Source organism: Drosophila willistoni (assembly GCF_018902025.1).
Source record: "Drosophila willistoni isolate 14030-0811.24 chromosome XR unlocalized genomic scaffold, UCI_dwil_1.1 Seg144, whole genome shotgun sequence".
Classification (NCBI taxonomy): domain Eukaryota; kingdom Metazoa; phylum Arthropoda; class Insecta; order Diptera; family Drosophilidae; genus Drosophila; species Drosophila willistoni.
This window is the reverse complement of record NW_025814057.1, coordinates 481,392-508,330: the sequence shown is the minus strand read 5'-3', so window position 1 is coordinate 508,330 and position 26,939 is coordinate 481,392. Positions and strand designations below refer to the sequence as shown.

The 26,939-nt window shown below is 37.0% G+C and overlaps 3 protein-coding genes across 7 annotated transcripts; 1 reads left to right on the top strand and 2 right to left on the bottom strand.

Annotated features, from left to right (window-relative positions):
• Positions 1-1,622: 1,622 nt before the first annotated feature.
• LOC6639621 (FMRFamide receptor) lies at positions 1,623-9,668 on the bottom strand. Its single transcript, XM_002062556.4, has 2 exons — positions 9,479-9,668; positions 1,623-3,594 (listed from the first exon to the last, which is right to left on the bottom strand). The coding sequence occupies exon 2, from the start codon at positions 3,392-3,394 to the stop codon at positions 1,781-1,783; it is 1,614 nt and encodes a 537-aa protein (XP_002062592.1). The 5' UTR covers positions 3,395-3,594; positions 9,479-9,668; the 3' UTR covers positions 1,623-1,780.
• A 6,281-nt stretch (positions 9,669-15,949) lies between these two features.
• LOC6639622 (actin-binding Rho-activating protein) lies at positions 15,950-16,988 on the bottom strand. 4 transcript variants are annotated; one of them, XM_047012053.1, is made up of 2 exons: positions 16,856-16,988; positions 15,950-16,755 (listed from the first exon to the last, which is right to left on the bottom strand). In XM_047012053.1, exons 1-2 carry the CDS (start codon positions 16,883-16,885, stop codon positions 16,264-16,266), a joined length of 522 nt encoding a protein of 173 aa, XP_046868009.1. In that variant the 5' UTR covers positions 16,886-16,988; the 3' UTR covers positions 15,950-16,263. The 4 variants fall into 4 exon arrangements, with proteins under 4 accessions (XP_046868009.1, XP_002062593.1, XP_046868010.1 ...); XM_002062557.4 differs by having other exon boundaries at positions 15,950-16,797; positions 16,856-16,987; XM_047012054.1 differs by having other exon boundaries at positions 15,950-16,787; positions 16,856-16,987.
• A 7,005-nt stretch (positions 16,989-23,993) lies between these two features.
• On the top strand, positions 23,994-26,432 carry LOC6639623 (carnitine O-palmitoyltransferase 2, mitochondrial). 2 transcript variants are annotated; one of them, XR_006954699.1, is made up of 4 exons: positions 23,994-24,194; positions 24,253-26,015; positions 26,071-26,315; positions 26,374-26,432. XR_006954699.1 is itself a non-coding variant. In XM_002062558.4 (3 exons), exons 1-3 carry the CDS (start codon positions 24,096-24,098, stop codon positions 26,207-26,209), a joined length of 2,001 nt encoding a protein of 666 aa, XP_002062594.1. In that variant the 5' UTR covers positions 23,994-24,095; the 3' UTR covers positions 26,210-26,432. The 2 variants fall into 2 exon arrangements, 1 of the variants encoding a protein (XP_002062594.1); XM_002062558.4 differs by having other exon boundaries at positions 26,071-26,432.
• Positions 26,433-26,939: the final 507 nt, after the last annotated feature.

The window sequence follows — 26,939 nt, the reverse complement described above, 5'->3', positions numbered from 1 at the left end:
AATTGGGCACTCCAATTGGCTTAACTTGTTGGCTGATGACCATATTTTATAAACTTAATTAGCACGTCGAAAGTAAAGAAAGGTAAAAAGGGTTAGTTTCCATGGAACTTTTGAACAATAATACTTATACGACATGGTGTTCAACCGAAATAGACACACACTTATATTTAAGTCGTATAGGCTTCCTCATCTTACTATTCTATACATGTGAATACACAATCTTTCCCTGATGAGTATACAAGCAAAACATAAGTAATTGCGTTAAGTTAAGAACTTTGTTTGTTATCCGTGTATTATGAATATTCCTTTGTGTATCGCCTTGGCATTATCATCATTACCATCGACTCTGTGTTGTGCCTCAACGTGCTAAGCATTGCAAATTGGCTTGACGAATTGTTTGAGATTCATGATTTACGTTGGACTCGCAGTGTCTTGAGCAATTATCTAATCCTATTTGTCTCTTGCAAATTGAATTTTAAGTGTGTCAAATTTAGAATATTTACTGGTGTAGATGAACGCATTTCGTTTGCATTTCAATTGAGAATGACTGCAAAATGTTTATGGTATCATCAGTATTTATTTTTAGCTGAATTTCGGTCTCGCAATAGTTTAAATTAAGCTTTTAGCATTCTGCTAGAGAGCTATACAAATTTTAATCTAAACTATGACTAAAAATAATTTATTAATTTATGAATTTATGCTTTGCATAAGATTTAATATTTATATAAATATATACAATCACTTACATTATTAAACATATACATACAGTCATATATATATACATACACATACATATTAAAGTTTGGGTTTGCAGTAAAGCAAAGGGTTGGTTATATTATTTCTGTTGTGAACACCTGAAAAATGTCTTTTCCATTAAATTTGTTTAACATTTTTTTAAACATTTTATTTAATTTGTAGTTCTTGTGGAGTATTTGAAATTGAGCTACTCGTTTTCTAGTTTGCCTCAAAACTTTTGTTTTCTTTGCCAACATGACATACAAAAAAAATATATATATAATATGAAGTTCTAAATTCGATGGAGAGAAAAAAAAGAATGAATGAGAAAAGTAAAAGTTCGATTAACTTAAATTATGGCCAATCAGAAAAAGCAAACGAAAATCATTTATCAAGTCTTCGCTGATAGATGGCACAAACTGTAAAGGCTTTTTAATTAAAGGTCTAACAAAGTTTCGCAAATAAAAAAGTTTGAGAAATGCTTCAGCTACCAGGGATCGGACCCTTTTGTCGCTAAAAGTTTGCATTTTGTTCGTTATTTCGTGGGCTAAATTTAGTGCAAAATTGCGGCAAATTCAATAGATTGAAACTATATGAATGAGAAAGAGTTTTTAGATTGAAATCAATTGAAATTAAATTCATCAAATGCAGTCGTGAATGATGGGATGGTCTCTGTAATTCAATACTCTAATTCATTTTAAAGTGAAATCGCCGTTGTCATTATGTAAGCTATCTGAATTAGAGTTCGGATGACTGATTAAAAACTTGGGATTATTTCAACTGTGGATTGGAGTACCTAACGAAATGCTTAACTTTAAATATTAAGATAATATGAAAAGTAATTGTTTTTTTTATAGTATATATATATATATATATATTGTGGATAGATTAAGAGTCGAAGAAGAAGTAGTAGTATGAGTTGAAGTAGAAGTTGCAGAAGAAACACTTAATGCTTATCACAAAGTAACGCTACGCTTAGAGCGTTTAGTTTTCGATTACAGTATCTATTTGCTGTAAAAGACTACATCTATGTTTCTATGTACACTCAAAATCCCGATGAGACATGACCGAGCTTCTTATTATCCACCGATGTCCAATCGTAACCGAGTGCCGTATTATTATTGGTTGCAGAATTCGTGGTGGTCGAGGCCGAACGTTGCATCTCCCGAGCCGGATAATAGACCACTGGGCCTGGCGAGGGTGCTCGATTCCGCTTTATTTTGATCAAACCCGGTGATCCGGATACTTGGGTTAGTCGCACATTGTTCAATGAATTGTTACCGCTACCGCCGCCCCCGCCCGTGGCCACCAGATAGGTGGTAGTTGTGCTCCGTTGAGTGCCGTGCCTAGAGAAGCGGCCGGATGAGCGATGGTTCATGGTTCCATCGCCGTTGTTCGATATTGAGCTCTCGTAGTGTATAAGATCCGGTTGGTCACGACTCAGGCGTCGTTTGAAAAAAATGAGTAAAAAAATGCGCTTGAACTTCTCGCCAAATATGATGTAGATAAGAAAATTGACGCTGCTATTGATCGTGATGAGCAAATTGGAAATTTTTGTGACTTTATGATCGATCAATTGATAGAAAGCTTCCGAAATGTTCAGAACTAGAGGCAGAAAGTTTAGCATAAAGAAAACTATGACAACGCATAGCAACATGGTGGCCAGGCCGATTTCCCGCTTCTCTGATCTGGATAGACGCTGACGTTCACGATTTGCCCTCTTCACCTGCCTGTAGATAAGACAATTGAGAATGGCCAGCGTTAGAAATGGTATAATATAGTTGACAATCAAATAGCACCAATGTATATATACATTGATATACTTTAGGTCTCTTCTCAGTCGCGAGGGTCGCACACAGTGCAATATTCTATCCGTATCGGGTAGCTGATATGTCACTGTCAGCACCTCCCAAAAGCGTGGCATATTATAGGCAAGGGCGAAGCACACGCAGACGATGAAGTATATCTTGGCCCTGCCATAAGTGCACAAGGCACGAGCTCTTAATGGATGACAAACGGCCACGTACCGTTCCAGTGTCACGGTGAAGGTCATATAAATGCTGGCTGTTTGGGCTATCATTCCGATGGGGAAAATAGCTGGTGAAATGAATGGATACACATAGTTGTAGTACCCAAAAAAGTGCCCTGTATACGGATAGATCGAGGGGATGCCAAAAAGTAGCATTGACGTTATGATTAGCATAGTATCGCAGCGCGCTAGTCCTGTGAGTAAATAGTTAATACTCGATCTCATCTGCGGACGGGACAATATGATCATGGATATGACATTACCAAGTATACCCAAAATGCCCACTATATTAAGCATAACACCGCAGACCCAAAATTCAATGCGATTGTTCTCTAGCATAGGATTGTAGGGATCCTCACACATTCGCGTCCAATTTGGGTCCATGCCAAGATCATCGTCGTAATGCGGATACATAAAATCCGTTTGCGTATCAGTGTAATTGTGCGGGGCCATTGAGGTGCTGCCATTGATGAGTAGAATTGTGGATGGTGTCAATGTTGTCTCATCGGTTAGATCATAACGCATGGCCTCATTAGCTGTCACACTATCCAAAAATTGATCCACACTTATAGGGCTTAGCTCGTAGTCGGTGGGCGGCAAAAGTAGCCGGGCAGCAGCCGAAGAGCTCATTTTGGATTTCTTTGACCAAATTCTAGTCAACTTTTGCTAGCATTTAGGGAACATTTATATCGTCAAAAGTTTTTCTTAAGAACATAAATTCCTTTCTCTTCTTCTCGGTTTCGGGTCGCCACACCTGAACGGTGTCCTTCGCTGCGCTCCGCACTGTACACGGTTAAGAGCTGCTTGCCACGCCTCGTTGACACTTTAAGCTGTGAAAGAGGAAATGAAAAATACAAGGTCATTGAGTACAAGTTTGCTGCTGTTGCTGCATGGTTAGTTATGACTAAGTGACTTAGCATCTTTTCTATATATCTTAAAGTATCTCAAAAGTTTTCTTAGTATGTACTTATAAGTACACCATTCAGTTGATTGGGATTTAATTTGGCTACAAAGTTGCATTTTCTTTTAATTTGAATCTATATCGGTTATACTGATTGATTTTTCCAATTGTTTCATAATATTTTAATTATCGGACGTTTGTTCTAGATAACTATCAATATTAATATAAGAATGCCGTTTTGGTTACACACGAATAATTTTATTAACTCGACTATTTTTCTGTACGCCTTATAGAATTAATCGTCAGGTTAAGTTCCCCAACCCTTTCTTGTTAGTGTTCTTAGTATTGTTGGCACTGCGAGTAAGTGTCATAAAATCTCATTCCAACACCTCCAACACACATAACTTCCCTCCATCACACTCACCCATCAATCAATCAAGCTTAAGTGGGTAAACTCCGTCCACACAAAAAAAAACGGAAAACCGCCCAACCCCTATGATATCTGCTACTAATATTGCAGAGCTTAGACCTCCCTAGCAATAGACCATCAAAAATGGGTAAACAAATCAGCCAGAACACACGCACGGTGTAATAAAATATAAATTGTAAGTGATAATACACTTGAAAAAATCAAAATCAACACCAATTCAATAAAAGACAAATAAAAGATAATGCGATTGAAATCGATCCTGATCCTGATTATGTGAAAAAGTAGTTTATAGAGACACATGTGTACGTGTACGTAGGTGAGATGGCAACACAGGTGTTTATGTCAGTGTATTACAAATTGATTCCCTTTTCAGGAGTAGCATTTGTTACAGGTGGAATGGTATATTTATAATCAAATCAATATTAAATACTGATTTTGATTTTATTGTACAGTAATTTATAACTAAACTAAATATGAATACTAAAGCAAAAAATCAACTTTAATGCTTCAAATGTTGTTGCTGATGGTTGTGTGGCTACATTTATTTTTGCTGGACTTACACACACAAGCACATGAATCATGTGGCCTATGATGTATGCATGTTTCGTCGCCATTTGTTATCTATGTGGCAGCTGCAGTTAATTTTCTCTTGTTTTCTAGCGCGCTCCTGCACCTCCGCCCAACTGCCTTTGTTCCTGCTCGTTTGCATGTTAAGTGGTCAACAATTTGTGGTCATTGCACCATTGAAATGAAGCAAAATCACCAGCATTTTGTGCTGTTGCAGGTGTTACCTATGTATATACCGGTCATTTAAACAGAGCAAATGTCGTCCTAGCCAGTATCAGTAGTCGACTAGCATTCGACAGTGTCCTGTTAATGCGATTATAGCAATTAGAAGTCCAAATTGGAATGTTACCCGACATTTGGCCTGCGTTGCAGCAATTATAATTCGAATTAGTTTTTATGCGCGGCCGCCCTTTTCGTTTGGCGTTTGCTTGCTTGACGATTTCCACGTGCCTGTACACTCACAAAGCCACACAATTAAACACACACTCACACACACACATAGTACTTACACACAGTTTTATGGCCCTGACATTGGAAAATCGCCCACACAACAATTCTTAGCCATTGCTTTACCCAAACCCATCCAAATATATTCCACTTGTCCTTTTTTGCCATTGTCTTTTTATACTCTGCCATTTTAGTAGGGTATTTGAGACTTGGCATGTGTTTTGTATTAAACATTTGTTACAAATATTATGCTCATTATCTCAAGCCATGAATTGTTTTTTAAATAATTTTTACCCAATGATAGACTTGCCTAGGATATTGCCTGATGAAGCGTATTCAACATTCGGCATAGGCACTTTAGAAATTTTAAGGGTTTTTGTTCTTTCGTGCTGCTTTGTTGCGGTGAATAAAAACATTCTGTTTTTTTTTTTTTGTTTCTGTAACATTGCCGTGTTTTTGTTTTCTTTATTGTTAGCCAACATCAAAGAACAAAAAATGAAAAAGTAAATGACTAACAGAAGACACATTTTTTTTTCCTAATCCAGCACTTAAATTGAGATTATAATAGAGGAAAGGATAAAACGTAACTGCGCCGATTTTGGTATACCCTGTGCTATTGATTCCAACGGTAAATATATATAGTAAATTTAAATACTCTATTAGTGATAGGGGCTGCGGGAACAATGTCTTTTCTGCGCTATAAGAAGGGCTCTAAATCCACGGAAAATTATATGAATTACATATGGATTAAACGGGATATATGTACTTAGTTTTGCCTGGCATAAAAAAGGATTGTTTTCCTCCAAATGACCCTTAAGTAATTTAGAGAGAGAAACGAGAGAAAGAGGGAAAGAGAAAGATAGAAAGATATAAAAGGATGGTGCAACAGTGCGTATGAATAATAAAGTTGCAAGTTCGCCTTTTAATTTTTTAATATTTTAGGATTTTATCACATTTAGCAACATACACAAACACTCGTATGTTTGCACTACTATGTTCTGCTTCCCTTTAAACCACTTTTATGTGCTAATTGCTTTTGAATGTCAAAACAATTAAAACAAATGTAAAGAGATTAAATGCAGGCTGCTATGCAAATATTATTTAGATTTCCATACAAAGATATATACATACATGCATACAAATGTGCATATGTTCTAGCCTGAAGCAAATTGAGTATACGCTCCATTGCAGGTAATCCATATTAAAGGAGTGATAAAAGAGTTATAGAATAACAAGTGATTTTTTAACCAAATTGAATTTTATTATTTTGTGGAACCAATATGGGTTTAGAAAATTTAGTAGGATGCGGCTAGGATTTTTATTTAGTTGCCGCTTGTTTGGCAAACTGTGGGCGCCTGTTTGTCTATATATTTTATTCATTACACTGGTTTGTGTGGGGGCCTATTGTGTGTCATGGTCGGAATGAAATTTTTGTCATGTGCTGTTTCAATTCTACTTATTTGTACTAAAGCTGGCGCCTGCTTAATATTCAAACAGATGCAAGTAGAATTGTTCTGATTCACTGGCATTAACACCACAGAATAATCGCCTGAAGTGCTTTTGTTTACGGTTAACTTAATCAACCGTAATGAAATATGCCCACACAGCACTATAGTAGCTTTTAAAGAGCAGAACAATTTAATTATAAAAAACGATCAACGTCCATCCCGATTCGTAGGCTTTGTAAGGATATAAACTATGCTTGAAGACCAATCGGAAACAAGTGTCTATAATTATGGAAATCTCCTGCGTTTCACTTCGTTAGTAAATCGAAATCGGTTCGCAGATAGTTCATTCGTTCCCAGACATTTCGATATCTCCCACGCCACTGTCTGCTGACCATATATCATTTGACTTTGGACACACACGCATAGAGAGCTGTTGGCATTTTTCTTAAATTTATTTAATTAAAAGCTTAAGTATATTAATTTATTTCTCTGACTGTTGGAGGCACCTAAGCAGAGTAAATGGTTTCTTATTCTATATGGTTCCATTGTGTTTGCTACATGTTTGATCACATACACACATCTATGTACATATGTACAATACAATACATACGTATGTTCATTATCAGTAGGTACTTTGGTGAAACTACGACTATATTTTCTCATATACAAATTTTTATTGCCTCAGAAAGTGGAAGACGGAGAGACGGAATAGAATAGATAGATGAATCGAACATGCGGTTGACTTTATAAAACTAAATAAAACATACCAAACGGAATTTCAAAAATGAAAACAGAAATTATTAGAATAATTATATATACACACATATCGCACATATATATCGGCGTGCGAGAGTGAAAGAAAGGCAAAAGAAAAGCTAAAGAGTGAGTGAGCTCTTACGATTTATTTTTAGTTGACAGTTTCAAGGCTCTTTTTCACAGAGAGAGTGTGTGTGTGTGTGTGTGTGTGTGTCGAGCAAACATACCAACAAAAATTCAGAGATACGCGACTTGCCTGGCCAGAGTTGACCGTGTTACCGTGCTTTGTTAGACTTGATATCCGCGCTGCCTAAAATTGGCATTAACATATTTTGTCAGTCATTTTTTAATGAACATCCTGAAAGGCTTTTTAGTCGGTCCTACCTAATTTTGCCTTGGGCATGTTTAATTGTTAAAATTTTAAGCAATTTGATTGCTCAATGGTCAGGTGCTCAAGCAGCATAAAGCAGCTGATTTATGAATACCAAGTTGAGCATCCAGCCATTATCCTTTTTATGCGTCTTTGTTTCGGGCTGTTTATTTTGTTCTTGCTGTGTTAGTTACTTGACTGGTGCGTGTATGCGGCGTATATTTAATCTTCTAGACGTTAAATGGCAAGGAGCATTTAAAACCACGAATTTGCAACAAATGCTTAGAGTATTTAGCTCAAGGATAAGTTGTAGAAAAGCCTCTGTGGGTTAGTATAGATCTGACTTAACATAAGTTACTCCACACAGATTCACACACAACCACGTACTGAATGATATATGTCTAACCAAATTTTGTTTTTGTTTAGTTTTTAATTTGTTTAACAGGCTTACAAAAGTTTCTCATTGTCTATCGCATGGATTTGTCTTGCAAATTAATTAAAATGCAACTTGCTTGAATATTCACAGCTTTTAGCACACTGCGATATATTTACTTATCCAAGGAAATAAAATAAAATGCTCAAATATAACAAAGTTGGGTTGAGTTAGAAGATTGCTTTCATTTTATGGATAATTTGAACAAAATAAATAAAAACTATAATAAACTATGTATTTATGAATATAAATATATATATTTAATTTTTTAACAAATATTTTTTCGAAATCGAAATTTTTAAATGTACCATTCTTAAATTATTTACTAAAGAAAAGACATGACCAAACTGAAGTAACATAATTAGTTGTATATATACACATATCTAAAAAAATAGTATCTTTTTTTCGAATTTTATATTGGTTTTCTGCCTCGATTTTCTAATTTTCAAAACAATTAAGTTTTAAATGGTAAGTGGTAATGGTCAAGTTCTAAATGGTAAGCAAATTGAAATATTGTCAAAATCAAAATTTTCTATTAACGCAGGTAATTGAAAAGCACTGAATCTAATTCAACAATTGATGGTTTTCACAGGTAGAAGGTACTCATACAAAAATCCACCTAAATTATTCATCCTCTCATACATCTGATCATCTAAAGATGGATAATATTTCAATTGGAAAGGTTTTAATGACATTTTTTTTTTTAACAGCTGATTGAAGCGTTCGTTTTGTGGGGCTTAGGTCAGGATGATTCTTTTGGAATTTTTCATGTGTGTATGTAAATGAATTGTGTCATCAATGTACATATTCTTGTTTCATTTTGTTTTATAAAAACATTAAAAAGCTTAAGGCAAGATACACTTATTGACAGCGACAATCCTAAGGACTTTCGTTTGGTCTACCCCAAGGCTTTCGCTCAAATGAGATAAGTAATAAAAAAGCCACTTGAAATGATGTTGTCTTAAAAAACAACATTCGCACACACATACATATCTTAACATTTTACTGTCATTTTGTCAAATAAAAATGCGTGCCCGTTTTTTTAATAGGCTTATTACATTTATTTATTTCGTTTACCTTGGAGAATTTTAATTTACATTTCAAGAGCAATTTGCCTGGCTTGATTCCTGACGTGTATGTGTGTACCACATACATATTTTTTTTGTGTGTGTGTTTCAGTAAGTGTGTGTCAGTCTGTCAGTTGAAATCTTCCAGTATTCCCTAGTTATTTGAATTCTTTTTCTCTTGCTTCACAAGATCTCCAGGGACCTGTCTCCGGCAGTTCTCAAAGGTAATTCATTTGCTTATCATTATAAGTAGGGCTAATGGAGGGGTATATTTAAGTATATGTGTATCACTCACACGTGTAAACAATTTGTAGATGCTGCTGTATGTGGACGGATATAGCTGACTTTCGACTCTTCTGTTTCGACTGATCTTCTGTTTTTCGCCTGGCTAGCATGGCTAATTTGCTGATTTGTTTTCGCGCATTTTCGTTTTCTTCCTCTGCTTTGCCTTTTGCTATTAATTCTTTGTCAATTTGTTGTTGTTGCTTTTGTTGTTCGTTCACCAAAATATATTTATTATATTTATTTATAAATTTATGTGGTCGCTGTTATATGTACATATGAAATGTATTATGTATTCATTTGTTACACTTTTCTAGGCTTTTTCAGACAGCATAATATTTAGCCATTTCATTTGTTTTATTCTTTTAGCTCTTTTTATCACAGTTAACTTAAAAAACAACGGAAAAAAAATTGAAAATTCTGTACACTTTTCTTTTATAATTATAAGGAAATAATGTTGTCTTTTGCTTAAAAATCAGTATTTTGTGTTTTTTACACCATATTCCGTCCAATTTCGTTTTTTGATGTGAATACTTCGAACGCTGTCAGCCGACTGTGCCTCTAGCCCGAATTCCTCTAGTTTTCCGGCTGGCAACAATGTTGCTTCTGCAACATTGGGCATGCGCCATCGTCAGAACATTTTCCCTCATACAAACAGCTGTTCTTATTCATTCATTCATAAAATGAAGAAAGCAACTCGTTGCGCCGACTTAAGTACACCATGCACTAAAGTGAAACAACTCTTTAAGTTTAAAAATACATATGTACTTACTTCTATAAAATTATTTTCACATGTTGTTTGCTCTACATCGGCTATCTGATTCGTTTTTTCAAGCTCACCAGCATTTTAGTAAATCATTTTAGCGAAACTTGGCTATCCTAACGCACATTATTAATTTTTTTTAATTGGTGTATGGTAAGAATAAGATAAGTAAGTAATAAAATAATATTAAATTTAACTGAGCCAAATTCAATTTCAATGGTTTAAGTATTGCGAAAGAAACCCACTTATTTTAAATATTAAGAAAATTGGCAAGTGTTTGTTAAACTATGTATTAAATTTAATAATAATTAGCTTGTATACTCCCCAAGTTCTTGCAGACGGAGATTCCTACTGACGGACAGACGGATACGCTTTATTGACTCGACTATTGATGCTGATCAAGACAGTACAAAATTTGTTGCATACATTTTGGCGACTTGAATGTATCATTCCATATCATGGATGAATGGTATAAAAATGTCAGCATTTGGCGCGCATTATTACTACATGCAACATTTTCATTTTCATTTGCTGCTGCTGCACTTGAGTGTGATTTTTCTATTGATTGCGTGCGTGAGCTTGTCCCTCGTGTGTTTGTATCTTGCCTATTTATAAAGTTAAGTAAATGCCAGAGGCAAAAGACGGCAAGCAATAAACGACCCAGTAATTGAGCAACAGACAAACAGACAGACAACGAATATAAAAGTTCACAATAGGTATATGTATTTGTACGCTAGGAAGATAGGTGAAGCAATCGCTTCATTCTATGAAAATGAACCACTAAGTAAACATCGCGCAAAGCAAGAGTCAAAATTTACTACTTTCTCGCTTTCAGTATGTGCATTAAAAGCTTAAATTAATATAAATTGAGCAATTGTGCGATTCAATTTGTAATATTAGATTTCTGCATATTATCAGGATGCATCGACAGCTCTATAATGGTGTATTGTGATCAGGTAAGTTGAGTCGTGGGTTTCTTTGAAACTTTATTTCCTGCTTCGATCGTGAAAAATTCTTTTGTTTTATTTTATTTATCTTATGCCAAATGAAATATAGTCACGTTATCATTATATATATGTTTGCCAACATATGCTTATTACATTTTGCCGTTTTCCTTCACTGAACAATAGCGATTGCAATTCTAGATGCTATTGCTACTTAACATTTAAGAAAATACAATTTGACTTTGCAACGGGCTTAAACGTTACCGCCAACCATATCTTTCATCTCTTCCATTTGGCTGACTATCTGCCCGCCTGTCGCAAATTGTCAAAATTTAGCATCATGTGTTTTTGGTTCTCACTCTTTTATATTTCTCATCTGGAGAAAATAAAAAAAAATTTTACTTAGCTTCTTGTTTGACAGTCAACGGAAAAGCTACTGCACCAGTTGCAAGGACCATACATTGAAATAAAAAATTGTGGAAGGAAAACCTTGTCTGCATTTGCGTTTAAGGCAATTTTCATGTTCGTATTTTGCGACAGAGACAAGGCACTTGGCGTGCCAAGAAAGGACAAATAGTGTCTCCAGTTACTCTTGCTTTACAATTCCTCTTCCTGAAAGTTAAGTAACTCTGCTTGCGTTCCTGTCGACATTTTGGGCCAAAAGACCCTGAAACGGTGTTAAGTTTTCGGTCTGCGGTCAGTTATCAATAAATTCATTGATAGTGGGTGGTCACACAACAGAGTATTGGTTTTCCTCCGTTTCTCTCTATCCCTTAATCTTTCTCTTTGCAACTATATGCATGTATCGCATTTTGTTGTGTAATTGTGCATAGCAGCCACATTTTTGTATTTGTCTCCGAGAGTTTGTGTAGGTAAATTGTTTGGACACTTCAAGGTAATCACATTTAAAGTCTTTTACCAACTTTAATGAAATCAGTGACCAAGCCAAAATGGAAAAAAAAATTTGTGGGCATCATGCAATTGATTGAAATTGTCACATACATTCACTCACACTCAACGTTGCCTTAGCTAACCATTGAATATATAATTGTGTTCCATACGAACGGATGCTCACAGTGAGTCTGTCAGTCAGGCGCCAAGTCAAACATAAAAACGAAGAAGAAGCCCTTCAAGTGACAAAAACAAGAATTCAGAAATTGAACAGCAACAAGGAAAAAAAAAAATGATATTCAAAATATAAAAGAAAAGTCGAATCAAACAAAAAATGAAAATCCTTTAAACTTTTAGTATTTATTTTTGCCTTTCAACACAATTCTAAGGCTTACGAAACACATGGCAAGTCACAGAAGTGTTCAGCCAAATACTAATACAAAACTTGCTCCAATTGAACTTTAGGCTTATGCCACCCAGTCGATTTTAGAGATTTATTGAAACCTGGGCTTTGCAAGTCTAATCTGGGGAGTTTGTTTAATAATAAAATCGGTTACTTTTGTTCCGATTTAGTTTACTTTTAGTAGAAAAACAAATGTGTATTTAGTTGAGATTGTTGTCCTTTGTATTTATAAGTTTATGTCTAATCTGACGACTTTAACTCTGAGAATATTTTTTAATACCCATTGGCCAAGTGTTTCATCATTGTCGCTGGGTTGATTTAAACCGCAGCGCCTCATTCGTGCCGCAATGACCTTTCTGCTTGGTTGACGTTCGGCTTATCCTTTTTTGGCGGGGGTATAATAAATTCAAATTGATATACATACAATAAAAACTTGGCACATCATCTGAACTTCGTAAGTAAGAAACTGCTGAGTTGCCAAAAAACTTAAAACTGAAGGAAAGTAAACTAGAATTTTAGTTTTTGTGTTGAATAAATGCCCAACATTCCAATAAACAAAAAACCGCCATATAAATAACATATTTATAATCATAAATCGTATTCCTTTGTGCTTTACTTCTATTCTATTCTGCAGCTAAGGGCGGCAATTTGCATAAATGAGTGGAATAACTGCGTCATTGTTTGCCTGTCTGCAAAGTTTTCTTCACTCGGTCGCCGCCTCTTCACATTTTGAGCAATTTTAGTTTTATCATTTAGCGTCATCATCACCGACATCATCATCATTGAGTCTGTGCTTAGCTGCTGCTGCTGCCAGCTATTATCGTTAATATGCAAAAATATGTAGGTATAATTTTTATGTTTGCTACATTTATAAGCAAATGCAGAATCTGATCGCAAACTGAAATCCGCTCGCCAATATTCTTGGACCTAGACAATATAATATATAATATAAGTTCCTTTAAGTTCGTTACCCAAATCGAAACCGCGGATGACAACTTTTTTCACCAACTACTGCCCATTTGAGTGATTCCAAGTGCAAAATGGCCTTTGAACCAAGTAACATGAAAAGTATTTCATACGTTCAACGAGGGTAAGGACTTCTTGATACCCTAGAGGTATCCAAGAGAAACTCGAATGACTTGTGTGCTATAACTCTTTAATCGGATACACCCTTTGTTTGTAGGGTATTAGGCTTAAATCCTAAAAATAAAGCTCTTCGGTTGTATTCTCACTTTGACTGTGTTGATTATTGGCTCTCCTGGTCGTCATATCCATGCGGCTGGCTTATCAAATGTTAAATGACAGTTTTATGATTCCAGCTAAGTTATCAGCTCGGCTATGACAATGATGATGATGACTAGCCCGGTTTTTCATTGTGCTCGACCTTTGTGGGTTTTTGTTTGTCTAATCAAAAACAGCTTACTACCTTTTTGGTGCTGGAATATGGGCAAATCCTTTGAGACAGCGATGGCAAAAGCTACTGCAATAGCAACAGCAGTTTGAAAAACAAGTACCGGAAATGGATAGGGGAGACAAATGGGGAAGAGATAAAGGGAAATAGAGAGATATCGCCAAGTGTGTGCTCAGGTTACGTCGTTTTAGCTCGCATCCTTTGGCTATAAATCAGCTGGCAAGTTTTGACGGAAATTCAAAACGTCTAAGCCAAGTAGCAGCGGGCTGTCCATTATGAGATTCTGGTCAAATGGCTTTAAAGTACTGACACCAGGATCCTGGTGAAGTTTTCACACAACTTTTTACTTGGTTAACTAATTCGGTTCGTCCTCATTTATACACTGTTTCACAGATCATAAAACACTTTTCCTAACAGCAACTGAAAAAAAACAACAAGAATAAATCAATAATTTATATGCATGTTCAGGGTATTTGAGTGGCACATATGTGTGTGGCGTACGGGAAGCAAGAAATCCTAAGCCAACAAATATGCACATAAATAAATAAAAGTTCATGTGAACTTGGACAGTCAAGTTCAAGTCAAAAGTTAAGCACAAATACACGGACATGACCAGTTGGCTTTGTTTCGTTGATACCCTGGCGTAGGATTGAGTATTAGTTTATTCCTATCTCATTATGGTATAAAGTAACTCAATTTAAGCTTTATTTTTGGTTATATTAGGAATTGGTGGCAGAGTATCTCGCAGTAAATGCAGCCATTTATCGTGCGAAGTTCTCACTTTTGTCCTTTTACTTACCTTCTTCTGGACAATTGTGTGTGGACTGTGATTTAGTCGCATCCGTTTTCGCCCTAGGGCCTCTAAAGTCCTCTGATTGGGAATCAGAGAAAGGGAGAGAGATATTGGCAAAAAAGGAGCAACCAAAACAAAGCTTACAACACAACAAAACCCACCGCAAACTGAACCAATTTTCGAGCTGAGCAATCAGCACCTACGACTGAAAAGCACAGTGGGGCGAGGCATTTCAGGCTTTCTACTCCCTGGGTCTTTCCCTATTTTTTCACTTCCTTTTTGGCCTTCCGCTTTTAGTTGGCAACGAAAAATGGCAAACGGAAGTTGTGCGCAACGAGCCGAAATCCTGACATTTGCATAATAAAAAACAATATTTCTTTTTCCACTCCAAGTAGCCGACTTCCTAATGCCCAGTAGACAGTTGCATGGACTAGACTACCATTAAATTGAGTTTAAGGCCAGTTGTTAGACCGAATATACCCGTCATCCTGTTGTCCATTTATAAGTAGAGTATAGTACGCGTGGGATAAAAATGCCTGAAAAAATGCGAATAAAATTTTACTGCCAAAAACGGAAACATGTTTATTTTAGATCATTTCACTTGCTGCCCCTCCTGCTATGCCTCTCAATCATAATTATGTGCCAAAAATTGAACAGCAATCATTTTTTCAATAATCATTTGTTACTGGTGGAAATATTTTTAAAGCAGGAAACTCGCCTCCGCAAAAAAAATCTAAATAAATTACACATGTTGCAGGCGGATAAATTTTGGTGGGGAGAGCCCACAAGTCGGTCGACTGACTGTTTAACAAGTTTGTGGAGATAGGGGGACAAATGATCAGGGGGGCGCGAGTAGGATGACTGTTGGAGTATAGTCACTGTATTCAGCTCGTCGTAAAATCAAATCAACGGTACATTAGTTGTGCACATTCACGTCACCCGTTGCTACAATGGACTTCACACATGAAATCCTAGTCAAAATAGTACAACACAATGTGGCTTCCCATGATGAAGTGTCTAATCTAACCTACCAATACATACGTCTGCTATTCTCAGCATGTTTTCTATTTATTGCCCACTGTGCAGTACGATTTAAAAACAAGAGTCTCTTCCCTTAGAAAAGCGAACGACTTACAAGATTCGCAAAGATGCCTGAGGATTCCATAGGAAAATAATTTGTCAGATGAGCGAATGCGAGGCGCTTTGATGTCTTCCTACGCTTAGGCGTCCGTGTATGTACATATGTATGTGTATTTGTGTGTATATAAATTTGACTAAGACTGGTGTAATTTATTTATTTGCCATGATAGGGAGACACTTTCTGCTGGGATATGAGAAGAGTAGAGTAGAAGGCAGCTGCGTGGCATATGCCTCGCATGGGAGCTTAGAACTCTGACACTAACTCGTAAAGTATGCGTGGCGTATACGTGATGGGATCTCCACTCTGGTTGACTCAGTCATGGCCAAGAAGCAGGTTTCTTTGCCTGCGAAATTTTAATTTAATTAGCTGTATAAAAAAGGGTCTGACGGTCTTTCTTTTGTGGGCACGTGCGTAAATGATATGGGTCAGCGATCAGATGACAGTTGAATAGTTCACGAGAACTGGGCATTGCGTAGTGCAGGTCTTTCAATCGGTTTTTCTGTAGCTATGCAACGTATATCCTCGATTTTAAGAAGTATTTCACCCTTCAATTCGTCGAATGGTCGTTCCAAACTTATGAGGACCCTATCATCCCGTCCCTGGAATAGAGTCTCACCCGGAAAATCTACATACTTATGCTTGCGGGCACCAAGTAATGTGCCCATTAATTTATCTGATATGTTATTATATAGCTCAAAAAGTTGGCCAAAGTGCACACTTATCAATTCTGATTCTTGAGCCATTTCACCCTTCTGATGGATCAATTCGCATAATTGCAAAATTTCCTGCAACGACTGGACCTGAGCCTGCAGAGCCCTTTGCTCCGAACGACTGCCCGATGGAGCTCGTCCATATTCCTCCTTGAGGAAGGTGCGCTTTGGCATGTCCTTGACACTGTAGTGAGTGAATGGATTGATTTTCTGCCAGTTCTGGTGGTCCTCAACCTGCTGATTGAATAGTACAATGCGTGAGGATACTGAAGAGTCCTGCAATGTAGTCTTCATTATGACAATTATGTTTCCTTTACCATTTACCATAACTCACCTCACTGTCACTATGTTCACTGGCTGCCATACTGGAAATTTGGAATGAGTATGTTCGTTAAGTTGTGACTGCAAATAGTACAGTAGCAAAATAGTAACCATAAGTTATGACATATGGAATACGGCCTACCATCTGTCAATGCCTAACAATTTGACGATGTAGATTAAATTCTTTTTTACTAAAAAAAAAGAATAAAATGAAGAAATGGCTACTATGTTACCGTAGCGGAAACAGCGAACCAGAAGAGCTCCATAAGTTTGTGATAGGGCCAAGTTAACGGAAACATTTCGAAATCACTCAGTTGGTAAGAAGGACGACAAATTTTCCCAGAGACAGCAAACAGCCACTAAACTAAAAGCAGGAGCAGATCCAGAGACCGGATCAGAGTCAGTGTCTGAAAATTAACGAAACAAAACGAAAAAATCTAAAGCCAAACTTAAAAGCGAAAAGAACTGACAACAATCTTTAACCCAAATCAGACGAAATATTGATGTCCTTGCCTTAAATGGTTTTAGACATTACGAGGAAAAGCCGCATATTGGCGAACTGATAGTTCGCAGATGGAATGTCGTGCACAAGCTAAATTAACAACCGATTCACCGAAACCAACATGGCCTTAGTTTTTTTGCTCTATTAAACAACTTTATATGAATAAAATTGAGGTGACATGATAAAATGTGTATGTAAATAAAACGGTAGATTCCTTGCCAATGCCTTTTTTCTTATAGAGTAATGCTAGAAAAGAAATCTTACTGATTTCTCTGTGTGTGTGTGTGTGTGTGTGTGTTTGTGTGTGTTCTATGGTGTGGACTAACTTACTAAATGGCAAAACGGCGTCAGTTTCACATCCGCCAAGCAATAAACATTAATGCGCAATTAAAGCTTGAATCTGTCTTTGTGGGTGCGTCTGATTCTGACTCTCAATGCTTAAATGGTTGGGGTCGTAATTCTGTTTTGCCCTCTTCTCGGAATGTTCTGTAGTGCCTTCTGTACTGATTGTGTTGCGATGGTGTCTGTGTTTGATTTCTAGTCTTGGCGCCTTGTGTTAGCCTTTTGGCTTATTTATGGACTTGCTACAAAATAGAAACCAGAACCCGAATAACCTAAGTTAGTTTTTCGGGTGTGTTGAGCTTTGATGTTTAATGATGGGCTCCATTAGGCGTAGGAAGTGACGTTGTCATGGCACTCGGTGTTTATTCTCGCCAAACATCAAAGTTTAATTATAATTGACCATTTTATCTATAAGTGATTCCCTGGAAATGGCTAAAAGAGAAAAAAACCTTCCTTAAACTGCCGAGTTTTTAAAGTAAATGCACGAGAACTGCAAATGCAGAGGTGAGAGGAGACTTAAGCTGGCTCTACTGGAGTGATGACAGTTGCCAGAAAGCAGCTTGTTTGCATCGATGCTACCCACCCATTTTGCACCGCCCACACACAACTTAGTTGCATATTCTCAGTTTCTTGGGTTTCTTGCTATTTTCCTGTAACAGGATGTCCTGTACAAGTTCTAGTGACACAGCTGCCCTTCAGTAACAATCCAATCCAGCCAATTTATGCATACGCCTTTTAAATTTATGGTCAAAATAAACATACGAGGGACCTTGCAAATGTTAAATAAAACTACACACATACTAGTCGATCGATGAGAATTCAGTATCACAGTCTTATTGTGACAGGTATAATCTATTATTGTAAAACTTATAAGAATTTACATGCATTCACTGGTCGACATTAAAAAAAAAACAAATATAGCAAATCTTTTCATTTATCGTGAATATTTCCCCTTTATCTGTTTCGAAAAAAATTAAATCAATTTAATTTTATCTGAAACAATTCTTATGTGCCCCTCGTGTATAAACGTGTACTGTAATGCTTGACGAATTATTCAATTTGCCTGTAAAACAATTTCAATGAAATGCATAAAAGCGTTTTAGGTTTCGAAGAAGAAATCGCAACGCTTGAATGATTTTTATGTGCGGGGCACGTTCCACAATAAATTTTCATGCGAGCTCCTCATATTGGATTTTACAAATTGATGCTTAATCCCCGACTTGGCCCCTGGCATGGTGAAGACAGACTAAATTTATATACGTATTGTCTCGTTTTAACACCTGTTTATTCTTCAAGTTTCCCCCAAAAGACGATAAGTGGGAGAATGAAGAAATGGAATGAATTTTCCCTATTTAAAGTCAACTAAATGTAATTTATTATAACCTTGGCATTTACTAAATAAACAATTTATTTCAATGTCTGGCGCCAGTCAATATTTTTGATAAATTGAAATGCATTAAGCAAGTTTTTGTTGGCCTTTGCATATTGATCCATGCTAACAGTTGGCAGCATCGGGTAACTGCCAGTTGCACTTTTTATACCATACACCCATACGGTGAAATGGTATATTAAAGTCGCCAAAATATATGTAACAAAGCAGAAGGAAGCTTTTCCGACCCTATGAAGTATATATATTCTTAATCAGCATCAACAGTCGAATCGATCTAGCCATGTCCGTCTGTCCGTCCGTTTGCCGTCCGCCTATCCGTCCTTCGGTCGTTATGAACTCGTAGATTTCGGAGACTATATATGAGATATAGCCACCAAATTTAGGCACGTGTAGTAAGGTGATCAAGTTTATTTCAAATTTTTGCCACGCCCCTTTCCGCCTCCGTTTATTTCAAAAACTATTCTAACTAGAGAACATATTTGGTATGTGTATTTGCTTTGTAAATGTGCACATTTTTTATGTGTAAAGATTTTGCAACGCCCCCTTCCGCCCCCGTAATTTAAAAGGACTCGATTATATTATCACTTAAATTTGATACTAATATCCAGCAAAATACCAAATTTGATCAAAATCGGACAAAAAATAGCCAAGTTATGCATAAGGCCGGAGTTGGCAGTTGGCTGGTGGGGGTGCTCGTACTTAAGCATGTGAAAATGCACTTATTTCATAAATTTGAAATATTTGCTTTACTGGTGTATGGTAGACCTAAGTCGGCGAGACGACTTACTTACTTCATTTTTTATACGAGTGTTAAGTACTTGATCGAACCTGAGTTGATTAAATTCGGCGCTTGTTTTACTTGTTAGCTATCCAAGATCTAGATATTCGTATTGATTCAGAAAAAAGAACCAAGCATACATGTGTATAGTCCTGAAAATATAGCTTTTTTGGCCTAGGATTACACAGCAGGGAACATAAAACAAAGCCCACAGAAGGACTTTAGCTGAACTGAGCATTCTCTGAGCCGCCAAAAATAGAATTTAAAACAAACAAAAGTCACATGTCGTCTCAGGCACTGAAGTCGCAGCGCTCTGCTGTTTGCTGTTCATCCTTCGCGTCGGTTCGCCTTCCTTAGGGGCGCGAGGGATTTAAACTGGGCGATGCCGATGACTTTATAGCAATTTAATGCGCCTCTTGTTCCGTAGTTGTTCTGCTTCTTGTGAAAAATGAACCCTCTTTGCTGTTGGTGCTGCTGCTATTTCAGCTTGATGGGCACGCCAAAAGAAAATAGCAATTTGTATGGCCTTCTAGGAATATCATCAACAACAACATAATCATCAGTAGAAACGACAGAAAAAAATAGAGGAAAGAGAGGCTAGCTTTCTTCGCTCATTTAATTCCAGCTTTGTATAATTGGGTTTATCATTCTTTCCACTTGCTGGTGTTTAGACCGTAAAAAATCTTTGTCATCGTCATTATATGTAGAGGAAGATAAAAGCGCAATTTATAGAAATTTCTAAATTATTTTTATTCAGATTCGTGTTTTTTTTTTCAATCATTCGAAAATTGAATATTGAATTGATACGAAATACATTCATATTTACATACAAAAGTTGTCTTTTTTTCTATATATGTATATTTTTCTATATATGTATATGTACATTTAAACAATCAGTTCAGCAAGGGCCATTTTTAGTCATGAACTACACGTTGTTCTTTAAAAGCAGTTCTCCGCCATTACCCTCGACTCCAATCCATTTCATATAGTGAGCACTTTTATAACATAACCATTTTGTCTATGGCCAATCAATAAACTCATTGATCATTTTGAAGAGTAACATCCTGCACTTTATGGCACTTGTTCCATACACATACATATTGATTGCCTACACAGATGACCCCCATTGACCTTTGACCGCAGCCATCCCCTCCGACCTCTGGCTACATTTTTACATAAATTAAAATGTTAGTTATCAGGCTACACTTTTCCTCCTGCTGTCTATTAACCATAAATTAACAAGTACATAAAATCTGTTACAGGGCAAGTAAAGAAAATTATACTAGCTATTATTGTTTATAGATTATTTAACAATTTCAGAGACAGAGAAGGAATTTTCTTCCCAGACATTATCATTGAGTTGTAGTTGAGCCGGCTAATCTTTCAGCTTTATTTGTTGGGCTTTTGCGAAAATTGGTGGTTTAATTTAAATTTACTGGAGATACCTTCGAGGCAGAATTAAGGTCACCATTTTTCTTGTGTCTCTGGTTTATTTTTGTGCCTCAAAGCATTGCTTACATTTGAATTTTGGCTTTTGTATCTGGTACAACATATTTCTCGTCATATGATTCTCCCTGTTTTACTTCTTCTGTGTGTAAGTGTGTTTTTATATACATGTACATATGTGGGAGTGTGAAGGAAAAATTATGACAATGTTTTGCTCGAATGAAGCATTTTATGCTGACGCATTTCTATGCAAAGTATTTTGTCTACCACAGAGGACATTTGTCGTTACTTGTCATTGTCATTGAGAAATGGAAAATTTATGTTTTCCCTTTTTCCACCTGAACACTCTTTATTCGATTCGACTTTGTTTAAAAACCGCCTTCCTTCCGCCAAAAAAGGTCACTCCCAAATCGAATAAAGCGTATCCCAATCCAAATTTGTCGACCTTTTTTAGTATTTCAAACGTGACGGAATTGCTTTGTTTGATTTTGTTCTGCCACCTTCTGGAAAAAACAAAACCAAAACCAAATGGTCAAAAGTTCCTTTCGTTTTTTTTTTTGTCTTAAAACAAATGTTTATTTTTGCACATTATTTTTGCTTTCATTTCTGTTCTTTCTCTTTTTTATTGTGTAGTTATTTTGCTGACATCTGGCCACGACAGTTTAAACTTTCAACAACCAAAAGTGTCAGCAGGCGTCAAGTATTTTTTTGCCCGTTAATGAGCATGCTGTTCTGCTTTGGCATACCCTGCACCACCCAACGATTTGGTTTAAAGGGTATATATGGACCACACACAAATTTATTTTTATCAGAGCCTCCAAATTTTATAAGTTTTTTTAACCCAGTCCTAATTTTATATCCCTTCCGACACCTGGAACTGAACTGGTATTAGCTGGTATAGGATATCTTAAAATCGTAGACGACTTTGAAATAATTTTATTTTTAATTTTGTCTTCCTTATTTTTTATTTTCTTCCTTTGACTTTTAATAAATCCACACAGCGGGTAAAATTTTGCTATGAAAAGCCATTCATTAATAATGTCTAAAGAGGAGAGAGAGAGCGAGTGGAAGGTGCGGAAAAAAATGAGAAGTGTAAAAATTATTGCGAAATTTCAGTGGAGCAACATCAGAAAGAAAGAAAGAAAAAAAGTATTTGGGCTAGAACGTGCATATCATTTAGTATAACAAATTACATATATTTCACTACCGAGGTTTAGTGCTTTAGCAACGAAATATATACATATTCCAAAATTATCCTTAACGTTTACGACATAAGCATTATTTCCACTTTTTGCAAATTATGTAATTGTGCATTATAATAAAACTATATTTTAAAAGTTCCTTTTTTTTGTTGCATCAGCAATCCTCCCTTGTTTCGTTCGTTTTCACAAACCATAAATAAATAAATCAATTTTGAGAAAATTGCAAAAATTAAAACTGGTCAAATGTAAAGTGCAAATTGAATGGCGGCCCTTTAATTAAATTCATTACGATGTGACCTTTCCAATTTTCGAAATGTTACGCCACACATGTGAATGTAAGCAGTATATGGGTGATAATTTGACTTTATTGCAAACATTTAACATTTAAAGTCCCAAAGCTGGACTTGACCGTTTACCCTGCCCCTTTTTTACTTTTGCTTGTTCACTTTTTCCTTATAATTTAGTAGTGTGCCCCTCGGCTCTGTCGCTTGTATAATTTTCCACTTTGCACCAAGGCTGGCGAAGTGTGAGACTCTGACTCTGAGTTTTGCATCCGTATCCGCATTCGCATCCTATTTCCCATTTGCATTCGCATTTGTATTGGGTCAGAGTTATCTACTTCACTTCTGTACTTTCACTTGTCTTGTTAAATATTAACGCAATTTCACTTTGCCCAATTACACTGCAACCCATCCGCATCGGCACCAGCATCCCTATCCGCGGCTTTGGCTTTTATGCAAATATCCAGAGAGCCTTCACCCGCGCACTTTGCTTAATTTAAAGAATTGTGGATAGCAAGTTTTATGGTGTTTTCTTCTATCTTCTTAGCTTCGGTGTGAATTGCAAAGCTAAATCGATAAGCACCTAAAGGTTGCTCGTTAAATTCGACAAGGCAAGAATTAAATTTTTATACGAATTTGCATTTCGCTTTTGCGCTTTCTTCTAAGTTCAGTGGCAACACCTGAGCACGCAGACAACTCCACGTCAAGCACTTGACCGTGCCGCGAATTGCAGACAGTGGAACAAATAAATACCCGTTCAGTCCAGTCGACACCATCCACCCACCACTTACCACACCAATCTACTTATCCTGTTGACCATGCAAATTCCAGCACAAAATGTGTTTACCTTTTTAAACGAAAGGTTAAAGTACGCTTGAGGAACGCACCTGAAGCGCCTTGAAATCGTACAAATCGATAGGCTTTATAGGTTCTTGGAATTTAAAAAGAAATTTTTTTGAGTATGCGTAGTTGAACTCGAAGCAAGGAGCATCACACTAAATTTGCAAGTAGTATATTAAATTTTATTAATACATATAAATAGATATATACATATGTTGTTTTTGTTTTTAAATTTAAAAACACCCGCCATGATAGATTCCAATAACCGATGGCATACGCATTCAGATTTATCGATAACTGATCAGCTGTGATCTAGACATTGCCAAATGGGGATGCCACACTATTTCTGTTTTCATCTGTTGCGTCTGTTATTATTGTTGTTGCTACAGATTGTGGACTTTGAAACCCTGCAGTTTGATTTCTTTTTTTTTTTTTGTTATTCAATTTACAGAAAACAAAAAATATCCTCAAGATGCTAAGACGAAAAGTTCATGCAACTGCTACGACAAGCTTAAGTCGCTATTCCTCCACCACGACAACAACTCATGGCCGGCATTTTCAATATCTACAGGTTGGTTTAGACTCTTAAAAGAAGTTCGAAATTGTTCAGAATTTTCTCCTTCTTTCAGTGCTCCAAATTGCCCACTTTATATTTTCAACGATCACTACCAAGATTACCTATACCTTTGCTGGATAATACTTGCCAGCGATTCCTAGCAGCTGTCCAGCCGTTGCTGAGTCCCTCAGAGCTTGGTCATACACAACAAGTGTTAACTCAATTCCGTGAGGGCATTGGAATGGAATTACATGCCAAATTGAAAGACATCGATGATCGGAATAAGCACACAAGTTATATATCTCAGCCCTGGTTCGATATGTATTTATCTGATCGGGCTCCTTTGCCCCTAAATTATAATCCTTTGCTAGTAATGAAAAGCGATATACGTCCCGAGTATCAAGAGCAGATAGTTCGAACCACAAATCTGATTATCAGTTCGTTACGCTTTTGGCGTTCACTTCAAAATAATCTTCTCGAACCGGAAGTCTACCATATGAACCCAAAGAAGAGTGACACCGCCAGCTATCGTCGATGGATGAAGGTTGCTCCCAAAGCATTAGCCACATATGCTTCTTATGCATTTAAAGCTTTCCCCTTGGACATGAGCCAATACCATAGACTATTTGGCACCTCCCGCATACCTCGATTGGGGAAAGATGAGCTGGTCCACGCACCGGAATCGAAACATATTCTAGTCATGAGAAGAGGCCACATGTATGCAGTAAATGTACTTGATTCCAGTGGTTTCATAGAGAGTCCAAGTGTGATTATGGGCAGGCTAAAAGCTGTACTCCAACTGGATGGCCAGCGGGAAGCTGCAGAAGTACCTTTGGGTGTTTTAACCTCTGCTCAAAGAGACGAATGGGCCAAAGCCAGGGCCCATTTGGTGAAGAGCTCACATAATGCTGATATTTTACACCGCGAAGTTGATGCATCATTGTTCTGCGTATGCCTAGACACACCGGAGGATGGCGTCTTCCAGGAGGAGAACCAAGTGCCTCTGCTAAAACATTTGCTAGGAGGCAAGGCAACGAATCGCTGGTTTGATAAGTCGATTTCTCTTTTAATCAGTGCCGATGGTACTGCGTCTGTTCACTTCGAGCACTCTTGGGGCGACGGTGTGGCAGTTCTGCGGTACTTCAACGAAGTTTACAAGGATACCCTAGAACTCCCATTTGTTTCTACAGATTCTCCCCACACTCCTGCCGATGGCGATACTGGCAATGTTCGTGCGATTAACTTTGATATTGATAATCAAACAAAAAGCTCCGTAGAGGAGGCCTTTGCAAAGAACTCCGCAGTTATGAATAGCTTGGAGATGAATCTTTTAAAGTATCCTCGCATTAACAAAAAAACCTGCAAGCAGTACGGCCTGAGTCCCGATTCCATTATACAACTATCGTTCCAGCTCGCTTATAGGCAAGCTTTCAATAAATATGTGGGTACCTACGAGTCCTGCAGCACCTCAGCATTTCGTCATGGCCGCACCGAGACAATGCGGCCATGCTCTACAGCTACTCAAGCTTTTTGCGAGGCAGTTCTAAAACCGGAAAGCTCAAAACCATCTGCCAATGAATTGAGATCCATGATCGACAAGTGCAGCAAAATGCATGGACAGCTAACCAAAGAAGCAGCCATGGGACAAGGCTTTGACCGTCATTTGTTTGCATTACGCCACGTCGCCCAATTGGAGGGTGTACAACAACCCGACCTATACGAGACTGAAGCCTATAAACGAATAAACCATAACATCATCAGCACTTCAACCTTGGGTTCTGATGCCCTATTAGCGGGTTCCTTTGGCCCAGTGGTTAAAGATGGCTTGGGAATCGGGTAAGTTTACAATAGTTCATCTTCTTAAGCATTCACTTATTTTAACTGATTTCAGCTATTCGATTCAAAATGACTTTGCTGGTGCCATTGTAACCACGTATAAGGATCTAGCCGATGGCAAAGTTTTTATTAATAGCTTAGAATCGGCATTTAATAAAATATATAACATTATTGAGCAGAGCAGCACGAAGTAGATTGCCGCCCAGCCCCAAACAATGCAGACTTAAGTATGGCTTTAACAAAAATAAAACAAAAAGCGAAAAAGCAGGCCACCCAAAACAAGACGAAATTTGCTTTTATGTAGGTATTCAAAATGTCTGAAATGCAATATCTTATTCCAAGTTTTACAAATTTATAGATAATAAACAGAGAGAACACTTTTTGGCCCCCTTCCTAGCTCACTGATTGTAAGGTGTACTCAGCTACCTATTTTTATTTCACCCGAAAGCAATGCAAGGAACATTCGAATTCGAACACTTTTATAGTTTAAATGGCTTAGTTAGAACATAGTTATAGAGTACTTATATAAACGAAATTTGTGCCAGGTTAAACATTTAATTTGCACAGCACTTAAAAAAAAAAAAAACAAAGTGCTATCTTCAAATGGTCCTAAATTCAAAGTCCCTTTTGCTCATTTTGTATGCATAAGTTAGGAACAAAACACCCACGATACTCCTTATACCCACACACATATTAAGCAAATTTTGTTGATTAACCCGAAGGAAACTTTCACCCATTTGACCTTTTTTTGCGACTAACTTACGAGTAACTAACAAGGACAACGACATCGTCATCTTTGGTTGGCTTAGTTATATTTTGGTTGTTGGATGGGGGTTAATGTTAACTTTTGATTTCGTGTCCACTCAGGCTCTCATCATAAAAGCTTATCAAAATATATATTCAACCTTTCATGCACCACCACGT